This window comes from Eucalyptus grandis, chromosome 7 (assembly GCF_016545825.1).
Source record: "Eucalyptus grandis isolate ANBG69807.140 chromosome 7, ASM1654582v1, whole genome shotgun sequence".
Taxonomy (NCBI): Eukaryota; Viridiplantae; Streptophyta; class Magnoliopsida; order Myrtales; family Myrtaceae; genus Eucalyptus; species Eucalyptus grandis.
The window spans coordinates 58,487,832-58,511,846 of record NC_052618.1 but is presented as its reverse complement, the minus strand read 5'-3'; the positions used below and the strand labels follow the sequence as shown (position 1 = coordinate 58,511,846).

The window sequence follows — 24,015 nt, the reverse complement described above, 5'->3', positions numbered from 1 at the left end:
TTTTTTTCTCTCCCTATCTTCCGACGCCCTTTTCCGCTTTTTCCGTTTTCTCGACGCGGAGCTGATTCGGGTATATTGTCTTGGGCTTGGTTCAGGCCCAATGCCATATTTTCTTTTCCTCTTAATCATAAACATGAATAATTAACAGTATTATTATAATTTTGTTGGGGCGAGTGGTTATGAACATTACTTGATGATGATGATAATAGTAGATAAATTCAAGAGGCGTCTAATTACAACAGTGATTCTTTCTCAATTTTTGTTAGGGTAAAAAGTCTTTAAAAATCCTAAACTATGTCTATCGTAATATTTACTTTATTTTTTTCGTGTCTTTGACAACTTTAATTTATGCCAATCACGACGTATTTACCCTAAATTTTGAAAAATTCAAACTTATACCCTTGACTCCATCAAGACTTTGTCAGGCGATATTTCAACCAAACAACATTGTTTTTGTTTCGTTTAAACCATGGAGACGTCATATCAACACGATTTGCCTTCCGTTGTTTATATTAGCAAATTTTTTAATAGTGCTCATTGATGGAATCACGGTGGGAAGGAAAATGTATCACACATGTACTTTTAGTATAAAAAATTCAAATAAATGTGATACTATAGACGTCATTGCCAACACTGATTACCTTCTATCATTTATATAATCGGATTTTTTAATGGTGCTCATCAACCGAAGGTAAAATGTGTCGCCAATGTACAAATTTGGGATTTTCTGCATAAAAAAAAATATTGAAGAGTAAACATGTCATCATAAGCATAGTTTAATGTTTTTTTTTTTTTCGACTTTTTCCCTTTTTCTTGTAAATAAATTGTCACTGAGCACAAGAACCAGAAAATAAAGGGAGACCGCACCTCTTTAAAAAGCCCAGGAACCAATTCAACCTAACCCAACTCTCTAAGACCCAAGACCCAACAGGCCCAACCAACACCCCATAAGCAAAGCCCACGAATGGACCAACACTACCCCCAAAGACAATCCCAGATCAGAACCTGGACAGATTCGCTCCATACAGTCCAGCAGATATGCCTATTTATGCCTCGGCTGTCGTTCAGACAAACATCAATTCTCCAGTTAGCAGACAGTAAAAGCTTGAACTTCAGCGGACAGGACAAGACCCCACATCATCGGCCGTAGCAATCTGGTCTTTCCCCTTCCTCCATCTCCATCAGTAGCCGATCGAAGTGCGAATTTGCTTGGAGATACAATCACATCATTGAAGGGAAAAGGAAAAAAAAAAAAACAAAACAAAACAAAACAGAGAGAAATGACGAAGAGGAGGCATTTTTCCGATCTTTTTGGCATATTTCTAGAATTCTAGAAGGACAGAATCAACCATCTTCTTTCAAATTTCAATTTTTTTTATGCCCGAAAAACTTTCTAGTTTGACAAACCAAGCATGTACCCGAGAAAATGAACAGTTTAGAAAGACAGAAAGTGGTTTTCGCGTGTACTCTTCCAATGGGAACGGGGGAAGAAATCGGGAAGGCTTGCTGGGATCCAGATGGGCGCATGAGAGGTGCGCGTATCACGCAGGACTGATTATCACCTATCAATGCGTGCCCCCGTGTGCTGTGTCGGGGAAGGAGACAAGAGAGAGAACAGGAAATACGAGGAGGTTTTTGAAAATCAGAGAGCCAAAAAGGGAAGACGCCGACGAGCAGCGGACGAGAAAAGAGAGAGAGAGATGGAGAAAGGGAGAGAAACGAGCCTGGGGGAGCGGGGCCTACACGTTTCACTGTTTCCCTTTTTGTATTTTCTCGAGAACTCTCTCTCTCCTCGCCCACAGGCGACGCTCCCCTCTCTCTCCTCCCCCTCTTCTCTCTTCCTTCTGCCCCTGTCTCCAGCGGCTTTAATTTGAAATTATACGCGCACTTCGTGTCTTTCTCGCTTATATTATTCCTTTTCTTTCCCCCTTCATTTATTACCTCTATCTATCTTCCCATCTACTCTCTAGACGCCCTCGAATCCCTCCCTCCTCATCTGGGTTCGGTCGGTTCTTTGAACCGTCGCCCCCGCTTCGTCAAAGTGGAGTTTTTGAAATCGACCCACCTGATCTTTCCGCAATTCCTGGTGAGTTCCCCGTCTCTGTTCCATCTCCGCTTCATCCCTTTGCATGGGCATCCCTCGTCAAGTTCGATCTTTTATCTCGATTTTCGTGTTCCTCGGCCTCCCAATAGGCAAAAGTTTCGATCTTTCCGGTTCATGATTTGGGAACTTTATAGATCTACTTTGGGCTGGGGCTCCGTAAATTTTTCTTTCGATCCCTTCCTTCTGGGGATTGAAGGTTTGATCTGTCACGATCAGCGATTCCCCAATGATCTTAACTACTGGCTGACCTGGTTTCTTGTTTTGATCATTTCAGTCGTTGTGGAGGTTTGCCGAGGGCAGAGTCGTGGACTTTTTGTGAACTCTGCGGAATCAGGGTTCGAATTTTTTCAAGCTGAAGGCAAATTTCTTTTATAATCAGGTAATGCATCTTCTTTACCTATGCAGGTATCATGTGTAGAATACGATGACGAAGTATGCAGGATAAGTGATTTGACAATTTTTTTTACAAGTCTGTTATAGAACTCACTTTGCATGGTACATGGCGAGAAGTTGGGATGCTGCAGTTCTTTTGATGTCTGTGCGAGGTTTAATTATGATCAATAATGAAAAAGGCGAAGGCCAAAAAGCAAGAAAGAGAAACGAAAAAAAAATAAAATAAAAAGGTTCCGAGGGGTTTGTCTCACTGTTCATTCAACTTTTAAATGTTTCCTCACTTTGCATGCTTCAGCATTGTAGAGAAAATTACATTATAGTTTTAACTTTATTGAAGCTGGCTTGACTTTGGAATAATGCAAATCTGGATTTTCAGAAAGACAATTCTAAGTGGTTGGAATTTTGATTGAAGACGGATTGTTTTTTCCTATCTGACCTGTGATAATGCCATTGAGAGTTCATACTTTCAGTACATATGTTGAAATTGAAAAATAGAGCCTTTCAAATCCTCTGACTGTATTGTTTGTCGTATTCCTGTTATGATAAATGCACAGACATCTGGTTTCTAAGTTGCCCTTTTTCTGCCCCTTCTTTGTTTCTTGAGGAAAAAGTGCACGGTATTCTCATTATCCATGATGAATGCTCATGCAGTCACGTTTATTATGCCAGATTCACCTGTTTAACTTTTCTTTGTTTCCAGAGTTTTGCTTCTTTTGTATTTAATTAATAATACATGTGTTTTTTCTTTTTTTCATTTGTAGTTTCATAGGCTAGGAAGTCTCTTTGAGCGAAATGGCTTCTGCAAATTCATTCTTTGATGAGATCCGAAACAAACCTGAGGTTATTGATCCTCCTCAAAGTGAAGACAAGACAGACATCGGTGAAAGTGTGAATGATCCAACGCAAAATGCTCTCAAACCTAATGTAACTGTCTCTAGCAGTGTCCGAGAGCTATTAGAGTGCCCTGTGTGCTTAAATGCAATGTACCCTCCTATCCATCAGGTTTGGATTTCTAATCTTGCATTTAACACTTTCTTCAATTTTCCTTTATTTCGATGTATCGATTCTTCCTTTAAAGCACATGAACACCATGGAACTTGTTTCTTTTAACCTCTGTTGGTTGAAGTCACCTATTTATTACACATTAGTGCAACTTCTCGACATTAGACACCTGCAGAGGTGATATTTGCATCCCTATGGTTTATTTGGTAATAAAGACTCAAAAGTTGATTTTGGGGATTCTCTTTGCATCAGTGTTCGAATGGCCACACACTGTGTTCTGGTTGCAAGCCAAGGGTGCACAACAGATGTCCTACTTGCAGGCACGAACTCGGGAACATCAGATGCCTTGCACTGGAGAAGGTGGCTGCCTCTCTTGAACTTCCATGTAAATATCAGAGTTTTGGGTGTGTAGGCATATACCCGTACTACAGCAAGCTGAAGCATGAATCACAATGTGCCTTTAGACCCTATAGTTGCCCCTATGCCGGATCAGAATGCACAGTCATCGGTGACATTCCTTGTCTGGTAGCCCATCTCAAAGATGATCACAAAGTTGACATGCACAATGGCAGTACCTTTAACCACCGATACGTCAAATCAAATCCACATGAGGTCGAGAATGCCACGTGGATGCTAACGGTACTCTTTTCTCTCTTTCCTTGATTCAGTTATCCAAGGCATATGTTGGGCTCTCTGTAGTTATCCGGTAGTTAATTAATTTGTTAAACTGTCAAAAGTAACCATCTGCTCATCAGAATTGTTTAAGTTTATATACCCGTGAATGTGAAATTGTGTGAAATTTGGATTAAATCTGTTATTTTCTTGATAAGAAGTTCTGTGAAATAAAGGTCTAAGTTGTTGAGTTGATATATCTCAGGCATCAGATCATTTCGTTTTCCGATCAGTGCTGTTTATGTTTGCTCTGTTTTTCCTTCCTTGTAAATTTAGATGTGGTTTGTCTCTTAGTTTTTTGTATTGGCCAAAAAAGACAGATTAGCTGATGTAAGTTTGTAAAGTTGGAAGCTTAAATGGGGCTTTATGACTTGAAGAAGTATCCAATTAAGTCGTTGTTGGAACTTCCTTCTAAGTTTCAACAAGGTTTTCTTTTAATGTTACTTGTGTCGGTGAATCAAATGTTCAATGATTGTTTTTAAAATGCCAAGTGGCCCATCAAAGAAGCTGGCCCAAGTCTGTGTTACCCATGGGAGACTACAGTTGCAAATTGTGTTATTGCTGTAATTTTTTAAAAGGGCACAATGGTAATCAAGTTCCGGTTGATCTCCAGGTTTTTAGTTGCTTTGGTCAGTATTTTTGCCTGCACTTCGAGGCCTTTCAGCTCGGAATGGCACCAGTCTACATAGCATTCCTGCGGTTTATGGGTGATGACAACGAGGCGAAAAACTACAGTTACAGCCTCGAGGTTGGTGGGAACGGGAGAAAGATGATCTGGCAAGGTGTGCCTCGGAGCATAAGGGACAGCCACCGCAAAGTCCGCGATAGTTTCGATGGTCTCATCATCCAACGCAACATGGCTCTCTTCTTCTCTGGTGGCGACCGGAAGGAACTGAAGCTTAGGGTGACTGGTAGGATCTGGAAAGAACAGTGACGGCGGGGTACTTCCGTCTCATGCTCCTTTAGATTATCCTGCTCTTAAAAATCAGAATAGTTCGTCCGCGTAGTGATCACCACGTCTTCTTGGGCATGTATTTTTTGGGAATTTTAGGGGGGGCAATGTCTCTTTGCTTGAACTATGCATCGAATACATGAATGGGAAGACAGCAAAAATGTCGTATATTCCAAGCAGAAGAATGAGAACGTGTTGTATTGTCTTCCTTCTCTTACTTTTCGTGTCCGCTTGCCTCCAGTTGTTCCATGTTTGTCGCGGCAGGCCTTTCTCATACGGCGGTCGAAAGATATCTTTTTCATTCACTCGGTCAACTTGTCTATATTCGCCTTATTTGACTTGTCTAATAAAGAATTGATTTCGGATTTCCTCGGAATTCGACAACCTGTGAAAGATATCTGAAAAAGTTATATGATGTTACCTTCAAGCAGATCTGTCGGCTTCTTAACAAGTTAACGTAGCTGATTTGAAACCGACTAGGATTTGGATGATAGTGTCATTTTATAATCTCTTTACATAGATTTTTTATGTTAAATTTTTGTATTCGGCTTTAACTTTTTTTCATAAAAAAAATTGCCGTCTCGTTGTGAGATGTTTTATCCATTTGGAAAAATGAACAAAATTAGGACTTGTTTGGTAAAATTTATTTTTGTTCTCGAAAAAAAAATTTATGTTCTTTTGTAATTTTTTGTTTCAAGAACGAAAAAGAATAGAAATGTGTTTAGTAAAAAGTAGAAAACAAAGTAACTTCTTGTTCTCATAAACAATTTTTAAAATCAATTTTTCTCTATTTGTTTTTCTTCTTCTCTTTCTTTTCTTCATCTTCTTCTTCCTTTTGGCCAGTCGCCAATGTTAGCCATGACTGGTGTTGGAGACTAGCCAGACGAGGGCCAACAACCACGCCAAAGCGTCGCCGGCCCAGAGACGTCGACCCATGTCGAGGATTGTCAACCCGAGCTTCGCCATGGTTGGGCAAGGCACGGTGAGGTTCGGCCTCACTAGGCTAGGACGAGGCCGACCTCGCACCGCCTAGGCGAGGTTAAGCCTTGCGGTGGCCTAGCGAGACTCCGGCGAGCTCGCCAAATCTCACCGGTCGGTCGTTGTGGCTAGTGATCGGCCACAAAGGAAGAAGGAAAAGAAAATAAAAATATATATAATAAAAATATTAAAAAATTAAAATAAACAACAAAATTAATTTTTTTTTTGAATTTTTTTCTCCTCCCCCTTCCTCCAGCTAGTCACTAAACCTCAGCGACTAGTCATAGGTGACGGCCGGTGAGATCGAGGTCTACCTCGCCAGCCACCTCACCAGTGGCTGCGAGGGCCACCTCGCACAGATCTGGTGAGGCTCAACCCGGCCACCAAAGTGAGGCTCCAAATCCGAGCATGAGGCGGCCCTCAAGGCCTGGGCAACAATGGTGGAGCCTCGCCCATGGCCAGCGAGGCACCTTCCTAGATTCGCGCGAGGCCACCCTTGAGGCTTGGGCGACAAGGACTGGGCAAGGCTCGACCTTGCCGATTCGGTGAGAGTCGACCTTGCCGGCCGCGTGAGGTCGCTCTCGCGGCCTAGGTAGCCTCAAGCCGGCTTCTTGTCGCCTAGCGCGAGGTCGCCCTCGCAACCACTAGCGAGGTGACCGGCGAGGTCGACCTTGCCGATGGTCGCCTCTAGCTAGTCGTTGGCAACCAATTGGAGGAAGGAAGAATAGAAGGAAAAAAGAAAAAGAAAAAAATTCAAAAAAAATTAAATATTATTAAAAATTGTCCATGTCAACGTCGATCAAGTTGCATTAGTCGGCCGACATTTAGTTAGTGAAATCCGGCTAAAATTAACCAGAAATGACTGAATTGACACAACATAAAAAGGTTTAAGATTAAATTGATACCAATAAAAGATTTAGGACTAAATTGGTACAAAAAAAAAATTAGCAAATGCTAAAGGTTTAAGACTTTTTTAACACTTCTCCCTCATATTTAAGAAAGAAACTTATTCACTTCGGCCTTTAGTTTTGAACTCTGCCTTTTGTTTTGGCGATAATTTTCCTTGAGTTAGAAATCTCCACTGCGATATATCTATAGCTTTATGCTTTTAACTTACATCTGATTCAATACATGGCATATTCTAGGTACTAGTTCAATAAGTTCTACTCTAATTTTGGGAGAATTACCAAAAAAGTCCTAAACCTATTGCAATTGTGTCAATTCAGTCCTAAAATTTTTTTTTTGTCCAATTTAGTCATAAACCTTTATAATTATGCCAATTCGGTTTATCCAGCCAAAATTGGCCAGCCGACGTCGCGTGGACGCCGGCGGGGGACAACCGACCGGCAAAAGGTAATTTTTAATTTTTTTTTTTTCTGAATTTTTAAATATTTTTAATTTTTTTTTTTTTTTTTTGCTTCTTCTCCTTCCTCCGGCCAGGTGAGGTCGGCCTCGCCGCCGGCCACCGGGCGAGGCTCACCCCCCGCACCGGCCGAGGCGAGCCTCGCGGATCTCGCCCTCGCTAGTGGCCGAGGCGGCCGTCGCCATCGCCGCCTCCCCGTCCCCGGATCGTCGGCACGATCTCCCCCTCCGAGCTCAAGCGGCCCTCCCGACCGTGACCGTCACCAAAACCCCTGTTCGGCGCCTCGGGACCGACGAGGACGAGATCGAGCTCCTCCGCGGGTTCCTCGACTACACCATGCATCGCGGCGTGGCCTCGCCCTCACCGGTGGCGGCGAGGGCCAAACTCACCGGATCTAGTGAGGCCGGTCGCGGATCTAGGGAGGCGTCCAGATCATGGGGTCGAGGGCCGCCCGCCGTCGCCGGGCGAGGCTCGCCTCCGCCAATGACCGGGGGGCGAGCCTCACCCGGTGTTGGCGAGGTCACCTCGGCCGTTCCGAGCCCGGCCAGAGGAAGGAGAAGATTCAAGAAGGCCAAAAAAAAAAAATATTTAAAATATTTAAAAATTGAAAAAAATAAAAATAAAAAATAAAAATATTAAAAAATTACCTCACCGTAGGTGTTTGTCCCCGCCGGCATCCACGCCAGCACCGGCCGGTCAATTTTGGCCTGGATGAACTGAATTGGCACAATTATAAAAGGTTTAGGACTAAATTGGACTCAAAAAACAGTTTAGGATTGAATTGGCACAATTACAATAGGTTTAGGACTTTTTTGGTAATTCTCCCCTCTAATTTCTAAGTTCTGTGCTTAATTTGCTTACTATTTTCGAAGAAGAAATCCTCCCTTTAAATTTGTATGGTTTCCGACAATAATCGATGGGGCTCAATCTATCATCATGTAAAATGTCAAAATGAGAGAGATACGCGAAATATTCAATTTCATTATAAGATACAAGGATTAGCATCCGGCGCCATACTATCCCAAAAAGGTGTCCACAATCCCTATGATCTCATTATCGACTTCGAGACGTTGTCGATAGCAGCACAAGGGGCTCCCCCATTAGAAGATCTGGGTGCTTTATCTGAAAAAGGAAAATAAAAAGAGAGAAGAAAGCAAAATGAAAGAGCGCATGATAAATCAGCTGCACGTGCTTAAGAAGCCGCCAACTTATAGCACCAAAAGGGATAAGACTTCGACTCGGACCCGAACTTGGCTCATCCTTTTGGGAACCTTCCAGTCTTATGAACACCTACCCACGTATGCATTCCATCCCTGAAGGCGGTACTCCCGAGCTGCCTCCGCCGGATTCAGAGCCTTTATGATTCCGCGCCCAACTATGATGATATCGCTGCCTCTGTCATGGATCACCTTGAAGTACATTTTCAATCGCAAGGAGTCAGTCTCAGCCAACAAAAGAATACATAATACGCAGCTCCAGTTTGACACACCAAAACTTTGTCCGCAAGCAACCCTTCCGAATAAGAATAGCATAAACAGAAAAATTGCCAAGTTAAAGCGAGACATTCTTGTACTAATTATCTCGAGCCTAAGTCAGACAAGACTCAATACAGTTCCACTGCAATTCAGTAGTGTCTGATCATATGAAATGGACCTTATATAACACATTCCACGGGACAGCCACTTACTCTTGTAACAGTCTTTGCCATCATGGCCAGCTATTCTTACTACTGAACAATTTTCTACCAACAATATAGGTAACAAGTTATGGCCAATACTGGAGACATTATATGCATAGATGAGGAAAATTCACATGGACAATAGAGAGATGCTTTAGAGAAGGTCCCAAACTAATGCCCGTCTCTTAATTTTGTTAGAGAAATAGTTTCTTGCTCTCAAAAAGTCAAATGCCAGTTCAGCACCCCAAAGATCATTTTGAGAAAATTGCACACACCTACCTAGTAATACTAACATACAATGCACCGATATTGGTGAAGCTGAAAATTTGATGGCTGCTAAAAGTGGCAAATTGATTTCAACATTTGAAGACAAATGAGCAGACTTACAGAATGTGGAGTGTTGTATTGTTGCCCGAGGTTATCACCACCAGTTACCAATTGAACACCAGGGGTAGCCTGGATAAATGCTGGATTCACAGGTGCCCCTGGCCAAGATGCTGGATTAACTGAGATGAACCCCATAACAAAGTCAGAATGTTCCTCTGCAATTTTTACAGCCGTTGCAGTGTAATCCCCTGTGGCTAGGTTACCAGCTGAGCTCATTTCAGCAAGAAGCAATAGGCCTCTACCTCGAGGCAAACCCTGCATTGTTCAAGGATCATCATAATGATCAATATGGTAAAAAAGAAGATTTATTTCAAAAGGTTTACTAAAAGCAGTCCTTTTACAGAACAAACCTTTAGCTTCAGCCCCTGAACAATTCCAGGACCGGAGATAATGTGAGCATTAGTTATATCAGCCCAATCTGCTATTCGGAATATACCACTACAAGTGCAACATTATAGAGTTCAGTCTATAGAACAAAATAGACGAAGAGGAAACAACTATTGTAGAGTAAGTCATACCCTTCATACTGCATTGTCACTGTATTACCAATATCAGCAAATTTGCGATCCTCAAATATCAAAAAGTTGTACTTCTCTGCAATCTGTCATGCCATTCAGTACCATCAGAAGAAATTCACAGCCTTTGATGGTTTAAAAATAGCAGGAACTTGAGATTTATAAAACTAACGGATCTGCATATGCACAAGGTTCGCAAAGATTTTCTGAGCACATGGCTCTTAAAAGTTATCGTCAAAGAGAAAGTAATATGTCACACTACTTGTGTTATACATGATAGACAAATCTAAGAAAACGCTTACCTATATCAGAGAAAGAGAAAAGAAGAATCCAATAATGGAGTCAAAATAGCAGAGTTATGGAATTGGCACATACCGTGCGCAGTCTGGAACCAAAATCTGGGGTGAAATCGGGTAATATGTCTACATGGGTTTTCAATAAACATATTTCTGGCCCAACCTGAAAAAGTCCAGACAAAAGATGTGAACATGGGGACTACTAAATCTGAGGCATTTTCACTGAATGGAATGTGTCATTAGACATCAGAAAAGGAATTATAAACAGCAATGCCAGTCCATGGAATGATACTGCTGAACGATGACCATAACTCCTGTTCAGAGACGGTGTAAGTTCTTAAATCATGTCACAGATAGCAGATGCATAAAGCAGTTCATGGGAATTCAATACAATATGTCCACTATTCCACGGTATTAGTAGAACGCGCACCCCCAAAAAAAAAAAAAAAAGAAAAGACCAAAATATTAGGTACTGCCAGAACTTTAACCCAGGTGGACAGAACAATGATAAAAATGATGGCACCAGCTGTTACAATAATGTAGTGACACGTTTTTTGGTCTGAGAAAATCTAAAGAACAGAAGCAAATGCAAAGTCTAAGTAGCGCTTGCAACTCAAAATAAAATTGATGACGCCCTTAGTTTATATATCTTGATGCAGGCTTCTCACATATAGAAAACGATTCTCCGCACGCTTCATTAAATTAATCTGCAAATATCAAGAAAGAAGAGAAGGAGTATCAAGCTCAGACCTTCTCAGCAATATCTAGCAACTCAGCTGCCGTCCCGACATCAGCGGCGACACATAAATTACTTTCCTTTTCCACCATCACCTCAAACAGCCTCTTCCCAGCTGGGTTCTTTGACAACTTTGCCCTCTCCCCATACCCCAAAAACCTAGCTTTCGCCTTCACTTCCTTCGCCGGCACAGCCACCCTGTTGTTCTCCTCAAGAAACTTCAGCACGGTGGCCTCCACATCATCCCCTAGCTTCCCCTTCTCCTTCAAGATCCTCACCATGTCGGTCAATTTTATCATCGCGTGCAGCTTGATCCCATTCTGCTCCAGATTCTCTCGCCCTCCTTGCTCTCTATCGATCAGCACCACCGCGTCGGTTACCTTCAACCCCACAGCGCGCAGCGGGGCAGCCGTTTCCAGCACCGACGCGCCGCTCGTCACCAAATCCTCGATGATCAAGCACACTTGATCCTTCTTGAATTCACCTGAACAAACACAGAATGAGAAATCAATATAATATGATGTAAAAATCCAAGCTTACCAAACAGCTGGGCAAGACAACGACATCCTCTACCGACGGCATTGTGAAATCAATGATCATCATCCTCAAGTTGGAAAATTTAAAAATCCACGTCCTTGATGTAAACACAAGCAAGGCAGTTACCTTCAATCGCTTTGGAAGTACCATAGTCCTTGACCTCCTTGCGACGCATGACCATCGGGATGTTATTATGGACGGAGACGCACGTCGCTATGGGCAGCGCGGTGTAGGGGACGCCGCAGACGATGTCGAAGCCGGCGGAGGCGACGGAGGAGATGAGCGCCTGGGAGATGTCACGGAGGAGCTCGGGGTAAGAGACGATGAGGCGGAGGTCGATGTAGATGGGGGACGAGATGCCGGACTTGAGTTGAAGCTGCCGAACTTGACGGCGGAGATCTCGTGAAGCCGGAGGATCAGCGACTCCATCGTCGGCGGCGGCGGGGGAGGGCTCGTCGGAGGGTTCGGGCTGGAGGGTCTGTCGTGCTGCTTCGCGGCGGCGAGTGCGAGTGCGAGGGCGTCTTGGTGGTGGAGAGGGAGCGCTTTTGTAGTGACGGAGGTGGTGGTGGTGGTGGTGGTGGGGGTGGGGGAGAGGAGGGGGAGGAGAGAGAAAGTGGCGTGGGGAGCGTGCGCGGAGGAGAGAGATGGAGTGGCGTTGGGAAGAGTGGACTGAGCAACATCTGACGATGTTGGGTCCTTTTCTTTTCTTTTTTGCGTTTCTTTGTTTCTTTTTCTGGGTCTTGGCGCTAGGGTTTTTTGCCGATTGCCTATGAATCCGTTGAATTTAAGATGTTTCATCTGACAACGTCTTGGCTTAACTCGTCCGTGGCCTGCTGACAGTATTTTTTATACATAATTTCTGCAACAATATTTGAGTTTTTCATGTGATGTGACGCTACATTGGGCCGCTGTTACTCGAGGAAATCTATCTGTTATCTGAAATCTATCTGGAAATCTCTGTTATTTTTTATTATTTTTTTACAGTAAAATTACATGAGGTTGTAATTAACGAAATGATTTAAAATAAAAAATGAATAATAGAACTTGCCAAAAACAATAATCTATAAGATGAATACGTAGTCGCATATAATTATAAACAAAAAAAAAAATACAAACACTTAATATAAAATATAAATTATAAAACTACATTTCCCTTTAATTCATAAAAATTTATAAAAATTTAAGAGAAGAAAATTTCCAAGAAATGACAAAAGACGAAGGAGTCTTAAGGTTAGAATTTAGGGAAAAAATAAATTAGGATTTTGGCTTTTGTTTTTTGGCTTATAAAACCTATTCCAAAACAAAGTGGTTCGATTCAGTTCCTGAGTGGGTGTCCAGTTGGAACCTATTCTTGAAACCGCTACAATTGTTCTAAAAATTTGGAACTTGTTCCCCGATCAATTCCCAAACCTATTTTTCAGGCAATTCGGTCCAATTCCCAAATAGAATCGATTTGATTGCACAACTCTAAGCAGAACCCAACTTTCATTATAGAGAGATTAGCTTAACAACTCTAAGCAGAACCCAACTTTCATTATAGAGAGATTAGCAGCAAAGCCAAAAGTTTGAACAGGTAGGGATGCTGCACAAGCAAATGGGAGATGATGAACTTGTCATGTACTTCCACACCCAAGTCTCATCAAATCCATCGAGAGGAATGATGACAACCATAGAACACAAGTATAAGTCAAAGGATGATCTCTGCATTATTCCTAAGAGAACAGCTGCCGGTTAGCCCATGTTTTCGGTATATAATTTGTAAAGATCTTGGATACCACGGCATTCCAATCCAACATCACGACTATACACTTTTTGGATCCCCTGAAACCAATCCATCGTCTGCTAATTCCTCATAGAGCCAAGATAAAAGCACTGCACAACAGTAATAAGGGCCAAAACCTCCATAGTGGATATCAAGCTCTCATCTTAATCAACAGTTTCTTCAGTACACTATAACTATCAGAGTCCTCATCTGGAATAACAATTCACAAATGGTAGTCAAAGAGTCTAGTCTCAAATGAAAAAAAAAAAAAATATATATATATATATATATATATATGTCCTTCTCTAAAAAGATTGCATCTAACATCACATGAACTCACAAGTTCTTAAAGAAAGCCTCGGGGCATACAAAAACAACAACATACTACTACTGCTCAATAAAATGTTCAATAAAGTTTCAACCGAAAAAAAACAAAAATGTTCAAGAGAGTAAATTGAGCACGACATGCAAATCTATTGCTGTAGGCAAGGATAGCCCTAAACATGTATGACAATAGTGCCAACAACTTTTGATAAGAAGAAGCTTTTTTTTTTTTTTTTTTTTTTTTGACAAATAAGAAGAAGCTTGATATGTGCTTTCAGCATTTCAGTTCAAGTGGATTACCTGGTCCAAAACAGGGCTTTCGTTAAGAGCAACATTCCATCTATTCTTCAAAATGAGGGTTTTCAACAAGCGCAACAGTCCCCCAGAATCGGATGCATGGAGAAATTAAAAATGAGGCAGAAAGGCATAGGTAAAAGAAAGCCATATCTGGCTCTGAGTTTCAACAGAAATGCTCCCATATTATCTCCAAAAGTCCTTACCAGAGAAAATCAACAGAAAGAACCAGGTCACTCATGATTTAAAAAGTTAAGCATCACCCTGTGTAAGAATCCTACTAATTGCAACAGAATGCATCCCATTTTCCTGTTGAATTCTCATGAAAATAACTCCCAAGTCTCATGATACCTCTTCATACAATTTAATTGTCCAGAGAAAAATAAAGCAGTAGACGAAAGTGGAAACCACTTTTAATTAAAGACCTTAAATACATGAGATTCACACCCCCCCCAAAAAAAAAAAAAAAAACAAGGGTACCAGGAATTGCCCTTCCTGGCAATCAATCATTGAGAATTAGAGGATCAATAAACCTCTTTTCTCTACAATCCATCCGAGACAATATTTGCATCCTTGTCCTTGTTATGGACTACATATTTACAATCTGATGAAGAAGACAGCTGTTGTCTTCACTATATAAGTAGTAAGTACAATCCCCCTTGAGCCTGTTCAGAGAGATGATGAACATCAATCCCAACTAATATTAGTTAACAAAGAACACCCAACATGAACCCTATGTGGATTCACATCCCAAATCCAAAGACATATCCACCTTTTGACCGACTCAACGGCAGACAGTCTTAAAGGAGAATTCAGCAAATGAGCATCGAATATTTGCAGAAAACAGTGCGGGAACTTTCTTTTTGACTGTTCAAGAACAGCAATCAGGGCAGCGAATCAACCCATTCTCATTGCACTCCAAACACCTCTTTAATGCCCCTTCATCTTCATCAAACACCTTCCTACTTCCGCTGCAATTCGTGCACGGGACAAACCTCGCATCCCCGCAACAATCGCACACGAACCCAGGCGCCCGTTTCGGAAACCGCTCGAGAATTTTTGCCAATTCGCCAACTTCAAAAAGATGCTTGATCACATCCGCTCCGCCCACATACTTGCCTCCAACGAAGACCTGCGGCAAGCTAACATTTTTCTCCCCCAACACACCCTGCAGCTCCTTCCTGTACGCCGAGTCCATCGACAAATCCCTCTCGTCGACCCAAACCCTGAATCCCCTCAATATCATCCGCACCGCGTAACAATCCTCGAACGTCCTCCGAACCCCACGCAAACTGGTGAAATAGACCACGATCCTATCCTCCGTGCCCGGCAACCTAAACGAGCAGCCCTGATCAAACCCGGGATCGACCGACTTCGCGGGCTTCAGCTTCGAAGAAGGGGCGGGAGCTGCGGTTTGGGTCTCATCGACGCCCCGAGACGAGGGCTTGGCGGATTCAAACAAGCTGCGGAGCCTCCGGACCTTGCCTTTGATGGAATCGCCGGAGGGCATGAACGATTCGATCGAGCTGTAGATGCTCTTGACCGAGCCAGCCCGCTCCAAAGAGGGCTTTTGCCCGGAGGAGGGCTTCTCCGCGGGCTCCGCGTGCATGGTGAACGACCGGTTGAACAGCGACGGCCGCCGCTGCTTGGCGGCGGAGAAATCGAAATCGGCATCGCGATTCGCCATCGGAAGGTGGCCGAAAAGCGGCAGCTTTTGGCAAAAATCGAGAGTTCGATGGACAACAATGGACGGCGATTCGTTTTGACAGTTCACCTCGCGGGGAAGGGCTTGACGTGGGATCGAAGTAAAATGGCGGAGAAAAAAAGTTGTGGAGGAGCGGCTTCGGGAGGCGTAGGGACAAAGGCAGGGAGAGGATGAAAAAAAGATGATTAAGGATTTCCCGTCGATTTTGGGAGGCGTGGGGCTGGTGAATGGACGCACCGCCTAATCGGAAAGAGGGGGGGGCGGGCCGACGAGGTTGGGAAAAAGCTCTTTGTTTTGAATCCGATGATGATGTCGAGGGAGACCGACGACTCGTTATCCGTGACGTGTCTTTGGACTTTTCTTTTTTAGTCGCGAACGGACAGGAGGGGCCAGTTCATCCGAGAGAAAATATTGGGTACGTCTTATGTATCAACGTGGCAAACAAAAAAAAGGCGCTCGCAGCGCGACACGTGTCTCGTGGGACCCACGATTTCAGGAGCTCGCGTCTCTCCATCTTCTGCGCTTCTGTCTCTCTCCTCTCTCCAAAATAACTCTGGGCTGGTGGCTCGGCTCGGCTCGGCTGGCAGAAGAAAGGACGACTCCGCTTAAAATTTCTCTCCTCACTTGAATATTTTGGGTTTCGTCTCTCTCTCTCCTCGTGAAGAGCAGAGAACGAGCTGCACCTCCTCTCTGTTTCCTTTTCTCAGCGCATCCCACCCCCACCCCACGAGCGGCCCCCGCCTCCGGAGGGGCAGCGCCTGAGCCGTGCGGCCGGCGGAGGAGGCGGCGGCGTTGTGAGCGAGGACGGGAAGGCGGAGGAGGCCAAAGCGGCGCGGCGGCCGTGGAATCTGAGGCCGAGGAGGGCGGTGAACCCTCCGCCGCTGTCGTTGAGGAACGGCGAGGCGTTTCACGACACCGCGGGCGGCACGCTCAGCGGGGACAAGGAGAATTACGCCGCGCAGCAGCAGCAGTTGCAGCCGCAGCCGAAATCCGTGTGGTTACGAGACTTCGTGGGGAGGGCGAGAGGAAGGAGAAGAAGAGGCTTCTCTGCGCCCTCCCTCTTTCCGACCGGCAACCGACGAACCACCGCACCGGACCGGCGAGAGGACCGCGAGACCTAGCTCCCTCCCTCTTTCCGACCGGCGAACCACCGCACGGGACCGGCGAGAGGACCGCGAGCAATCGACGAACCACTACACGGGACTGGCGAGAGGACCGCGACCTCCCCTCTCTCTGCCCTCCCTCTTTCCGACCGGCGAACCACCGCGAGCAAATCAGATGTTTTTGTAGAGATCTCCCATCGTCGCCTTCATCTTCTTTTCCCCCCTTTTTTTGTTTTGTTGGTTTTTTCCCCTAGTGTTCTGATGATGGATCTGGAGTTGCATATGCTCGACGGCTTCTTCGGCGACCTCCCTGAGGCCAGCGACGTCATCGGCGCTTGCTCCTCGACGAACGCGTTGTCATCGTCTCCAGACTCGGGGCTCTCGTGGTTCATCGAGAACATCCTGATGAAGGACAACGAGGACGGCAGAGTTGCCGGTGGCGGGATTAGGGCTGATTCGAGCCAGGAGTTCTGCGATAGGTTCCTCGCTGACGTGCTCGTTGACTCCCCGGAGATGGGTCCGCGGAGATAGCTGACGGGTCCGGCGACAAGGAGGAGCCTGGATCGTCATCCGACGGCTGGGTCGAGGCTGCGAAGGTTGATGGGGCTAACGTTGGTGGTGAAGCCTATGATCCTGCTTCTAAGAAGCTCAGGAGGTACGTTGATTAGGTTCTCTTGCACTTCTCGTGTGATTATTAAGCTTATTATATGATGCATTCTGATTGCTCAGGTGGGTTCACTAACACCTGAGAAGGCAATTTCTGATGCCATTTTACGACAAGCAAAAAGGCCTTGCAATTATTACTGTTGTGAAAGTTGGTATGATGGTACCGGCCTTGTGGTTGCTCGTAGGAAGACGGCTCATGGTCTCCACCTTCTACAATTTCTTCATGTGGAATAGGGTGGGGAGCAAAGGTAGGCTCGTTTTATCGTATCCCTGGATTTTGATTTCATCGACCTTAAGGGCCAAGTGTCGAAACCAACAAGTGTTTTTGGCTTTCATGCAATCTGCAGATTAACCACGTGTATCAACGTGCTCAAAATGATTGTTTAGATAATAAACATCAATTTGATTTTTACTCCATCCGGAATGCTTGACGTATTGTCTGCTTCATTTCCATGGTCTCTGTGAGAATTTTCCTTTGTAAATGTCTGGTCTGTCATCCTTCTATTTCATGGAATGTGCCATTTGTTTCTCCTTTCTGGAACTCTATCTAAGAACAGTATTTCTCAGGATGAGATTTGGACTTTTTGTTTGATTACCATGTTGCCATTGAGTTTTCAAGTTCCTTTTTGCATCTCTGTTCCCTTTCTCTGAATTTGTGTTTTGCTTTATTGTGGAAGTGGGAGAAGTCCCTGAGCCAGAGATTGCCCTTGTGTTGCTTATAATCGTTCCCTTTCTGTTAACATGTCTATCACATTAATAGCTTCTGCTTGTGTGGCTTAAGCTCGAGCAAAGAAGTCTTGCATAAAACATAAAAATCAACTAAAGAAATCTTTAGTCGATTCCCCTTCCTCCCGAAATGATAACAACAATAATAGTAAAAATCAAATACATAAATGAAAAGATTATCCTTGCAAGAAATGTTTGATTTTGTGTTATATTTTTATGTAGAGATATCCTTATTCCAGTCAATAGTAACCAGTCAAGGGTGATTGCAGGCTGGAGGAGAATTGACAGACTTCGTTATGGTGTTGAGAACAACTGAGGCTGTGAAGACATTTGGTGGTACTGCTCATTTTTCAGTTGGGGCTAGTTTGAGTGCAGTAGTTGGTCCCATTGGAAGGGCTGCTGAAGCTGATGTATGAGCGGGGGATGGTGGCTGTTCTGCTTGTTATACGTACAGCTACAGTAAAGGTACTCATCTATATAGCTATTTTTCCTTTTAAACTGTGGAGTTGTCCTCTGGACTGATTTTGGGGTATGTATACATTGCTATGCAAAAAAACATTGATAGTATCCTATGATATTAACCGTTTTAATGTGATAGTAATTTCTCTATTTTTATTAAGTCCTAAGTCGATGCAATAATAGTCTCGGGACATAGAAAAACTGCTCATTTTGAAAAGGATCTTGTTCACTCTCTTTCTTTCTTCCTCATTTGTCTCTGTTGCTGAGGTGAGCTGTAGTCTAGCTTGTATGGCATGGGTATCTGTCCTTAGGCAGTCATGTAAAAGACTATTCTCCGATTACTTAAAATACTCTTCTAGTTATATATTCAATAAAATGATGATACTCTTTACCTTTTCAAGCTATGTGAAGCTGTTTTCATTAGATCATTGTTTGAAAAAGTTTCTACAAAGAGCATTTCTTGAGAAGCTTGCTTGTTGCCCATTTCTTAGTGCCAAAGAAAGGGGAAAAGGGAGAGACATTAGTTGAGAAAGCTTCTGCAGGGATATTTTTGAATAAGCAATCATTTGAGAGAACACCGAGCTTGATTCGTCATAGATCCTACTTAAATTGAGATGCTCATAGTAAAAAGTTGGAGAGGTTTAGAATTTGTATTTCTCATTTTCCTATCATTTCATTGCCAGCAGTCTGTGGGGCTCGTTCCGCTTTCTGAAGTTCTTTAATTGTTCTCAATTTTTTCATAAAATAATTGGCAGGTGCTTTTGTTGGATGCTCCCTTCAAGGCAGTGTGGTGACAACGCCGACAAGAGAAAATTGCCAATTTTATGGCAGCCGTCTATAAATGCATTGTACATACTACTTGGTTCATTGCCGAGGCCACCAGCTGCTGCCATCCTTTTAACGCACTCGCAGACATGTATCAGAAGCTGGAGTGGTCATCACCATATTAGTGCCGTACAGCTTGGCCAATTGTCTCCGATACTGCCTATGGAAGTTCTTAACTGCAATTCTTGCCACTGTAAGTTGTCTATTCTTATCAAGTGTATAGCATGTTCAAACTCATTGCTTCCCTCTCTTCGCCGGGGGTTTCGGGAGAGGAATATGTAAATAGTTATAATTGCTGGGATCAATCTTTGGAATGTACATATAGCTATACATTTCATATTTGGTGTTTACTCAGGGTATTGGGGAAGACAAGCAAAAACCACCCTTCTTTTCAAATTACTTTGAAGATTGCTTGGGCATGTCCTAGATGATGGAGGAAATTTTATGTGATTGTTCATGATGAACCCAGAAAAACAGGTTGCGTGGTCACGACCTGATATACAGCTCTTCTATGGATCTTGTTCGGTACTGCACCGCGCATTAGACTCGAGTCAATGCAGTGTAATGGAAGTCCACCTCCCCCCTATTTCGAAGTAGTGCATACAGATCATTGCGATTTCTTGTTAATTATCTTGTGCTAGATCTATGTTCCCATGCAATTTCTCGTTAGTCGTCAAATGGTGGGGGAACCGAGTGTGATTAGGAAGGTGGTAATGTGAAGAAGGATTAGGAAGTGGCTCAATAAATAGACCAAGACTAGGCGTCCAAGAAATGAACCCTACAAAAATTTATGTCCTGACCTAACGTATAACCGAAGATTGACCTGAGAAACCAAAGCGAGAACGGAGGCATGAGGTTGCGGAGAACCTGTGGTTTGTTGCTTGTTAAATTCATCTCATTGAAGACAATGGCAATGAGAGAGGGAACACGGTTTGCTCCGGCAAATTTTCCATCTAGAATTGAGAGCCCGATTGTTCAGATGGTTAATGGCCAGAAGCCTTTTTCATCTACATGTCTCTGCCTGACTAACGTAGGACTGGAACATATTAACTAGCACCTCGTGGAATCTGCACTTGTAGGTCAAGAGCAGTTTGTCATAGCAGCAACAAAGTCGTGATAAACAACCTGGCGAACCATATCAGGAAGTGTCTGCTGGTTTGATGCTCTCACTAGTCATAGCTCGAAACTAAAAACATTGCCATGTACTTGGAGATCATGGAATGACAAGTTTAGCCTGATCAACTAAGGAGCCAGCAAAAGTGAAACCTCTCCAACATGGCACATGTAAGCACTCTTAAGATCATATGGATTGAGCTTGCAACCAACGGCCCAAAGGCCGGCCACGCACAAAGCGAAAACAAGGGAAAATTAAAGATTCTGAGCTTCTCGGCTTGCACAAATTTGAAAGAAAATGTGGACCAAATGATCCTACTTCTAAGAAGCTCTAGGACAACAGCGACATCCTCCTCGATGGCGGGCAACACCAACACCACAACAACCCCCATGGTGGTGGTCGTCTCCGTCGCAATGGTCACTTAAGACCGCCGTAAGTGAGTCTCCAACCAACTCCAACTCTCACTCCGGTATTGAACCATGAGAGTTCGCCATCTTCGTATTCCATGAGTTCCGACCTCCACCAGTACATGCTGTAGTCCTCATCAAACAGTACATGAGTATTCTGCAAGATTTATTGCCAAGTTAATAGGTAATAGAAAATAAAAGCTACAGAAATTAGCAACAACAGGATGGATAAATACCTGCATTCCAGGTCTCAATATAAGAACACTCCTTCCATAACGATCATGAAAACTTGCTCTGTATACTTTTCCAGTTTCACCTTCAATAGCAACTTCTTCCTGTTTTAGTAAGCATCACATTGTCAAATGGAAGCATTATTCAGCGTCCCAATAAGTACTATTGCATGTCTAACACAACCTGCTCATTAGCCATATTGTCAACTAAAACGGTCTAAATGATGATTTTGGAAACAGCATGAGTGAAAAAATATATTGGGACACTTAGTGTCCCTTGAACAATAAACTCTCCAACACCTAATGCTTCATATCACTGCATCATGGCAGTCTCATAGAAGACACAAAAGTTGAGAGCCACTCAATTATTGTTGACTAACACCATCCTGCATTCACATTCATTCAGAAAATCAGTTCTTTTCCATACCAGGAACTTAGTCTACAAAATAAAATTAATTATCAGGTCAACACAATAGTTAGGGTAACAAGGATCGGATGTCTATTGAAGTTTAACAGGCAACAGCCATCGGCATAAATTATCTATCACAATACTCGCGCAGGTATTCATTCACCAGGACACTTAGCCATCTTATCCAGCTGATTTCCTCAGGCTTAAGAGTTGATCTCCATTTCAGTGTCTCATCTCTTTGCTTTATCTATGTTCCAGTTTCAAGCTTCCAAGTATCTCCTCAAGCATGCATCATCACAATACTTCAAACTTCGCCCAGAGAGTGGTCCCATAGCTTTCTTAAGCTCATTCACCTACATGCAAATGGACTTAAAATGTAACTGTATTTCTCCAATATTCTAGGAAGGAACATTGATTATCATTCCACAACTCTAGAAAATCAATGCATCATGAGACATTAAACACATATGAAAGGGGTACACATCTCTGGCTCAGGGACTTTCTCCCACTTCCACAATAAAGCAAAACACAAATTCAGAGAAAGGGAACAGAGATGCAGAAAGGAACTTGAAAACTCAATGGCAACATGGTAATCAAACAAAAAGTCCAAATCTCATCCTGAGAAATACTGTTCTTAGATAGAGTTCCAGAAAGGAGAAACAAATGGCACATTCCATGAAATAGAAGGATGACAGACCAGACATTTACAAAGGAAAATTCTCACAGAGACCATGGAAATGAAGCAGACAATACGTCAAGCATTCCGGATGGAGTAAAAATCAAATTGATGTTTATTATCTAAACAATCATTTTGAGCACGTTGATACACGTGGTTAATCTGCAGATTGCATGAAAGCCAAAAACACTTGTTGGTTTCGACACTTGGCCCTTAAGGTCGATGAAATCAAAATCCAGGGATACGATAAAACGAGCCTACCTTTGCTCCCCACCCTATTCCACATGAAGAAATTGTAGAAGGTGGAGACCATGAGCCGTCTTCCCTACGAGCAACCACAAGGCCGGTACCATCATACCAACTTTCACAACAGTAATAATTGCAAGGCCTTTTTGCTTGTCGTAAAATGGCATCAGAAATTGCCTTCTCAGGTGTTAGTGAACCCACCTGAGCAATCAGAATGCATCATATAATAAGCTTAATAATCACACGAGAAGTGCAAGAGAACCTAATCAACGTACCTCCTGAGCTTCTTAGAAGCAGGATCATAGGCTTCACCACCAACGTTAGCCCCATCAACCTTCGCAGCCTCGACCCAGCCGTCGGATGACGATCCAGGCTCCTCCTTGTCGCCGGACCCGTCAGCTATCTCCGCGGACCCATCTCCGGGGGAGTCAACGAGCACGTCAGCGAGGAACCTATCGCAGAACTCCTGGCTCGAATCAGCCCTAATCCCGCCACCGGCAACTCTGCCGTCCTCGTTGTCCTTCATCAGGATGTTCTCGATGAACCACGAGAGCCCCGAGTCTGGAGATGATGACAATGCGTTCGTCAAGGAACAAGCGCCGATGACGTCGCTGGCCTCAGGAGGTCGCCGAAGAAGCCGTCGAGCATATGCAACTCCAGATCCATCATCAGAACACTAGGGAAAAAACCAACAAAACAAAAAAGGGGGGAAAAGAAGATGAAGGCGACGATGGGAGATCTCTACAAAAACATCTGATTTGCTCGCGGTGGTTCGCCGGTCGGAAAGAGGAGGGCAGAGAGAGAGGGAGGTCGCGGTCCTCTCGCCAGTCCCGTGTAGTGGTTCGTCGATTGCTCGCGGTCCTCTCGCCGGTCCCGTGCGGTGGTTCGCCGGTCGGAAAGAGGGAGGGAGCTAGGTCTCGCGGTCCTCTCGCCGGTCCGGTGCGGTGGTTCGTCGGTTGCCGGTCGGAAAGAGGGAGGGCGCAGAGAAGCCTCTTCTTCTCCTTCCTCTCGCCCTCCCCCACGAAGTCTCGTAACCACACGGATTTCGGCTGCGGCTGCAACTGCTGCTGCTGCGCGGCGTAATTCTCCTTGTCCCCGCTGAGCGTGCCGCCCGCGGTGTCGTGAAACGCCTCGCCGTTCCTCAACGACAGCGGCGGAGGGTTCACCGCCCTCCTCGGCCTCCAGATTCCACGGCCGCCGCGCCGCTTTGGCCTCCTCCGCCTTCCCGTCCTCGCTCACAACGCCGCCGCCTCCTCCGCCGGCCGCACGGCTCAGGCGCTGCCCCCTCCGGAGGCGGGGGCCGCTCGTGGGGTGGGGGTGGGATGCGCTGAAAAAAACAGAGAGGAGGTGCAGCTCGTTCTCTGCTCTTCACGAGGAGAGAGAGACGAAACCCAAAATATTCAAGTGAGGAGAGAAATTTTAAGCTGGAGTCGTCCTTTCTTCTGCCAGCCGAGCC

The 24,015-nt window shown here is 44.2% G+C and overlaps 3 protein-coding genes and 1 long non-coding RNA gene across 4 annotated transcripts; 2 read left to right on the top strand and 2 right to left on the bottom strand.

Moving 5' to 3' along the window:
* Positions 1-1,681: 1,681 nt before the first annotated feature.
* On the top strand, positions 1,682-5,351 carry LOC104454548 (E3 ubiquitin-protein ligase DIS1). Its single transcript, XM_010069440.3, has 5 exons — positions 1,682-2,086; positions 2,379-2,483; positions 3,259-3,499; positions 3,752-4,138; positions 4,785-5,351. Exons 3-5 carry the CDS (start codon positions 3,290-3,292, stop codon positions 5,103-5,105), a joined length of 918 nt encoding a protein of 305 aa, XP_010067742.1. The 5' UTR covers positions 1,682-2,086; positions 2,379-2,483; positions 3,259-3,289; the 3' UTR covers positions 5,106-5,351.
* Positions 5,352-8,423: 3,072 nt separating this feature from the next.
* Positions 8,424-12,431, bottom strand: LOC104455942 (uridine 5'-monophosphate synthase). The gene is given in 8 exon segments (XM_039318010.1): positions 8,424-8,873; positions 9,530-9,784; positions 9,880-9,967; positions 10,048-10,130; positions 10,420-10,503; positions 11,091-11,560; positions 11,740-11,985; positions 11,988-12,431. Coding segments are annotated over 8 exon segments (1,779 nt in total). The 5' UTR covers positions 12,412-12,431; the 3' UTR covers positions 8,424-8,744.
* Positions 12,432-14,274: 1,843 nt separating this feature from the next.
* On the bottom strand, positions 14,275-15,951 carry LOC104454547 (uncharacterized protein At5g39865). The gene has a single exon (XM_010069439.3). It carries the CDS (start codon positions 15,678-15,680, stop codon positions 14,865-14,867), a length of 816 nt encoding a protein of 271 aa, XP_010067741.2. The 5' UTR covers positions 15,681-15,951; the 3' UTR covers positions 14,275-14,864.
* An 854-nt stretch (positions 15,952-16,805) lies between these two features.
* On the top strand, positions 16,806-19,486 carry LOC104445636. The gene is made up of 4 exons (XR_005552955.1): positions 16,806-17,456; positions 17,657-17,715; positions 18,463-18,658; positions 19,408-19,486. It is a non-coding gene; the product is annotated as an uncharacterized LOC104445636 (long non-coding RNA).
* Positions 19,487-24,015: the final 4,529 nt, after the last annotated feature.

Excerpts from the sequence above, each read along its gene's own strand:
- LOC104454548 (XM_010069440.3), top strand. The coding sequence starts at position 3,290 with ATGGCTTCTGCAAATTCATTCTTTGATGAGATCCGAAACAAACCTGAG. Across the intron at positions 3,500-3,751 it reads TGTACCCTCCTATCCATCAG|TGTTCGAATGGCCACACACT; the intron begins GTTTGGATTTCT and ends TCTTTGCATCAG. Across the intron at positions 4,139-4,784 it reads ATGCCACGTGGATGCTAACG|GTTTTTAGTTGCTTTGGTCA; the intron begins GTACTCTTTTCT and ends GTTGATCTCCAG.
- LOC104454547 (XM_010069439.3), bottom strand. The coding sequence starts at position 15,680 with ATGGCGAATCGCGATGCCGATTTCGATTTCTCCGCCGCCAAGCAGCGG.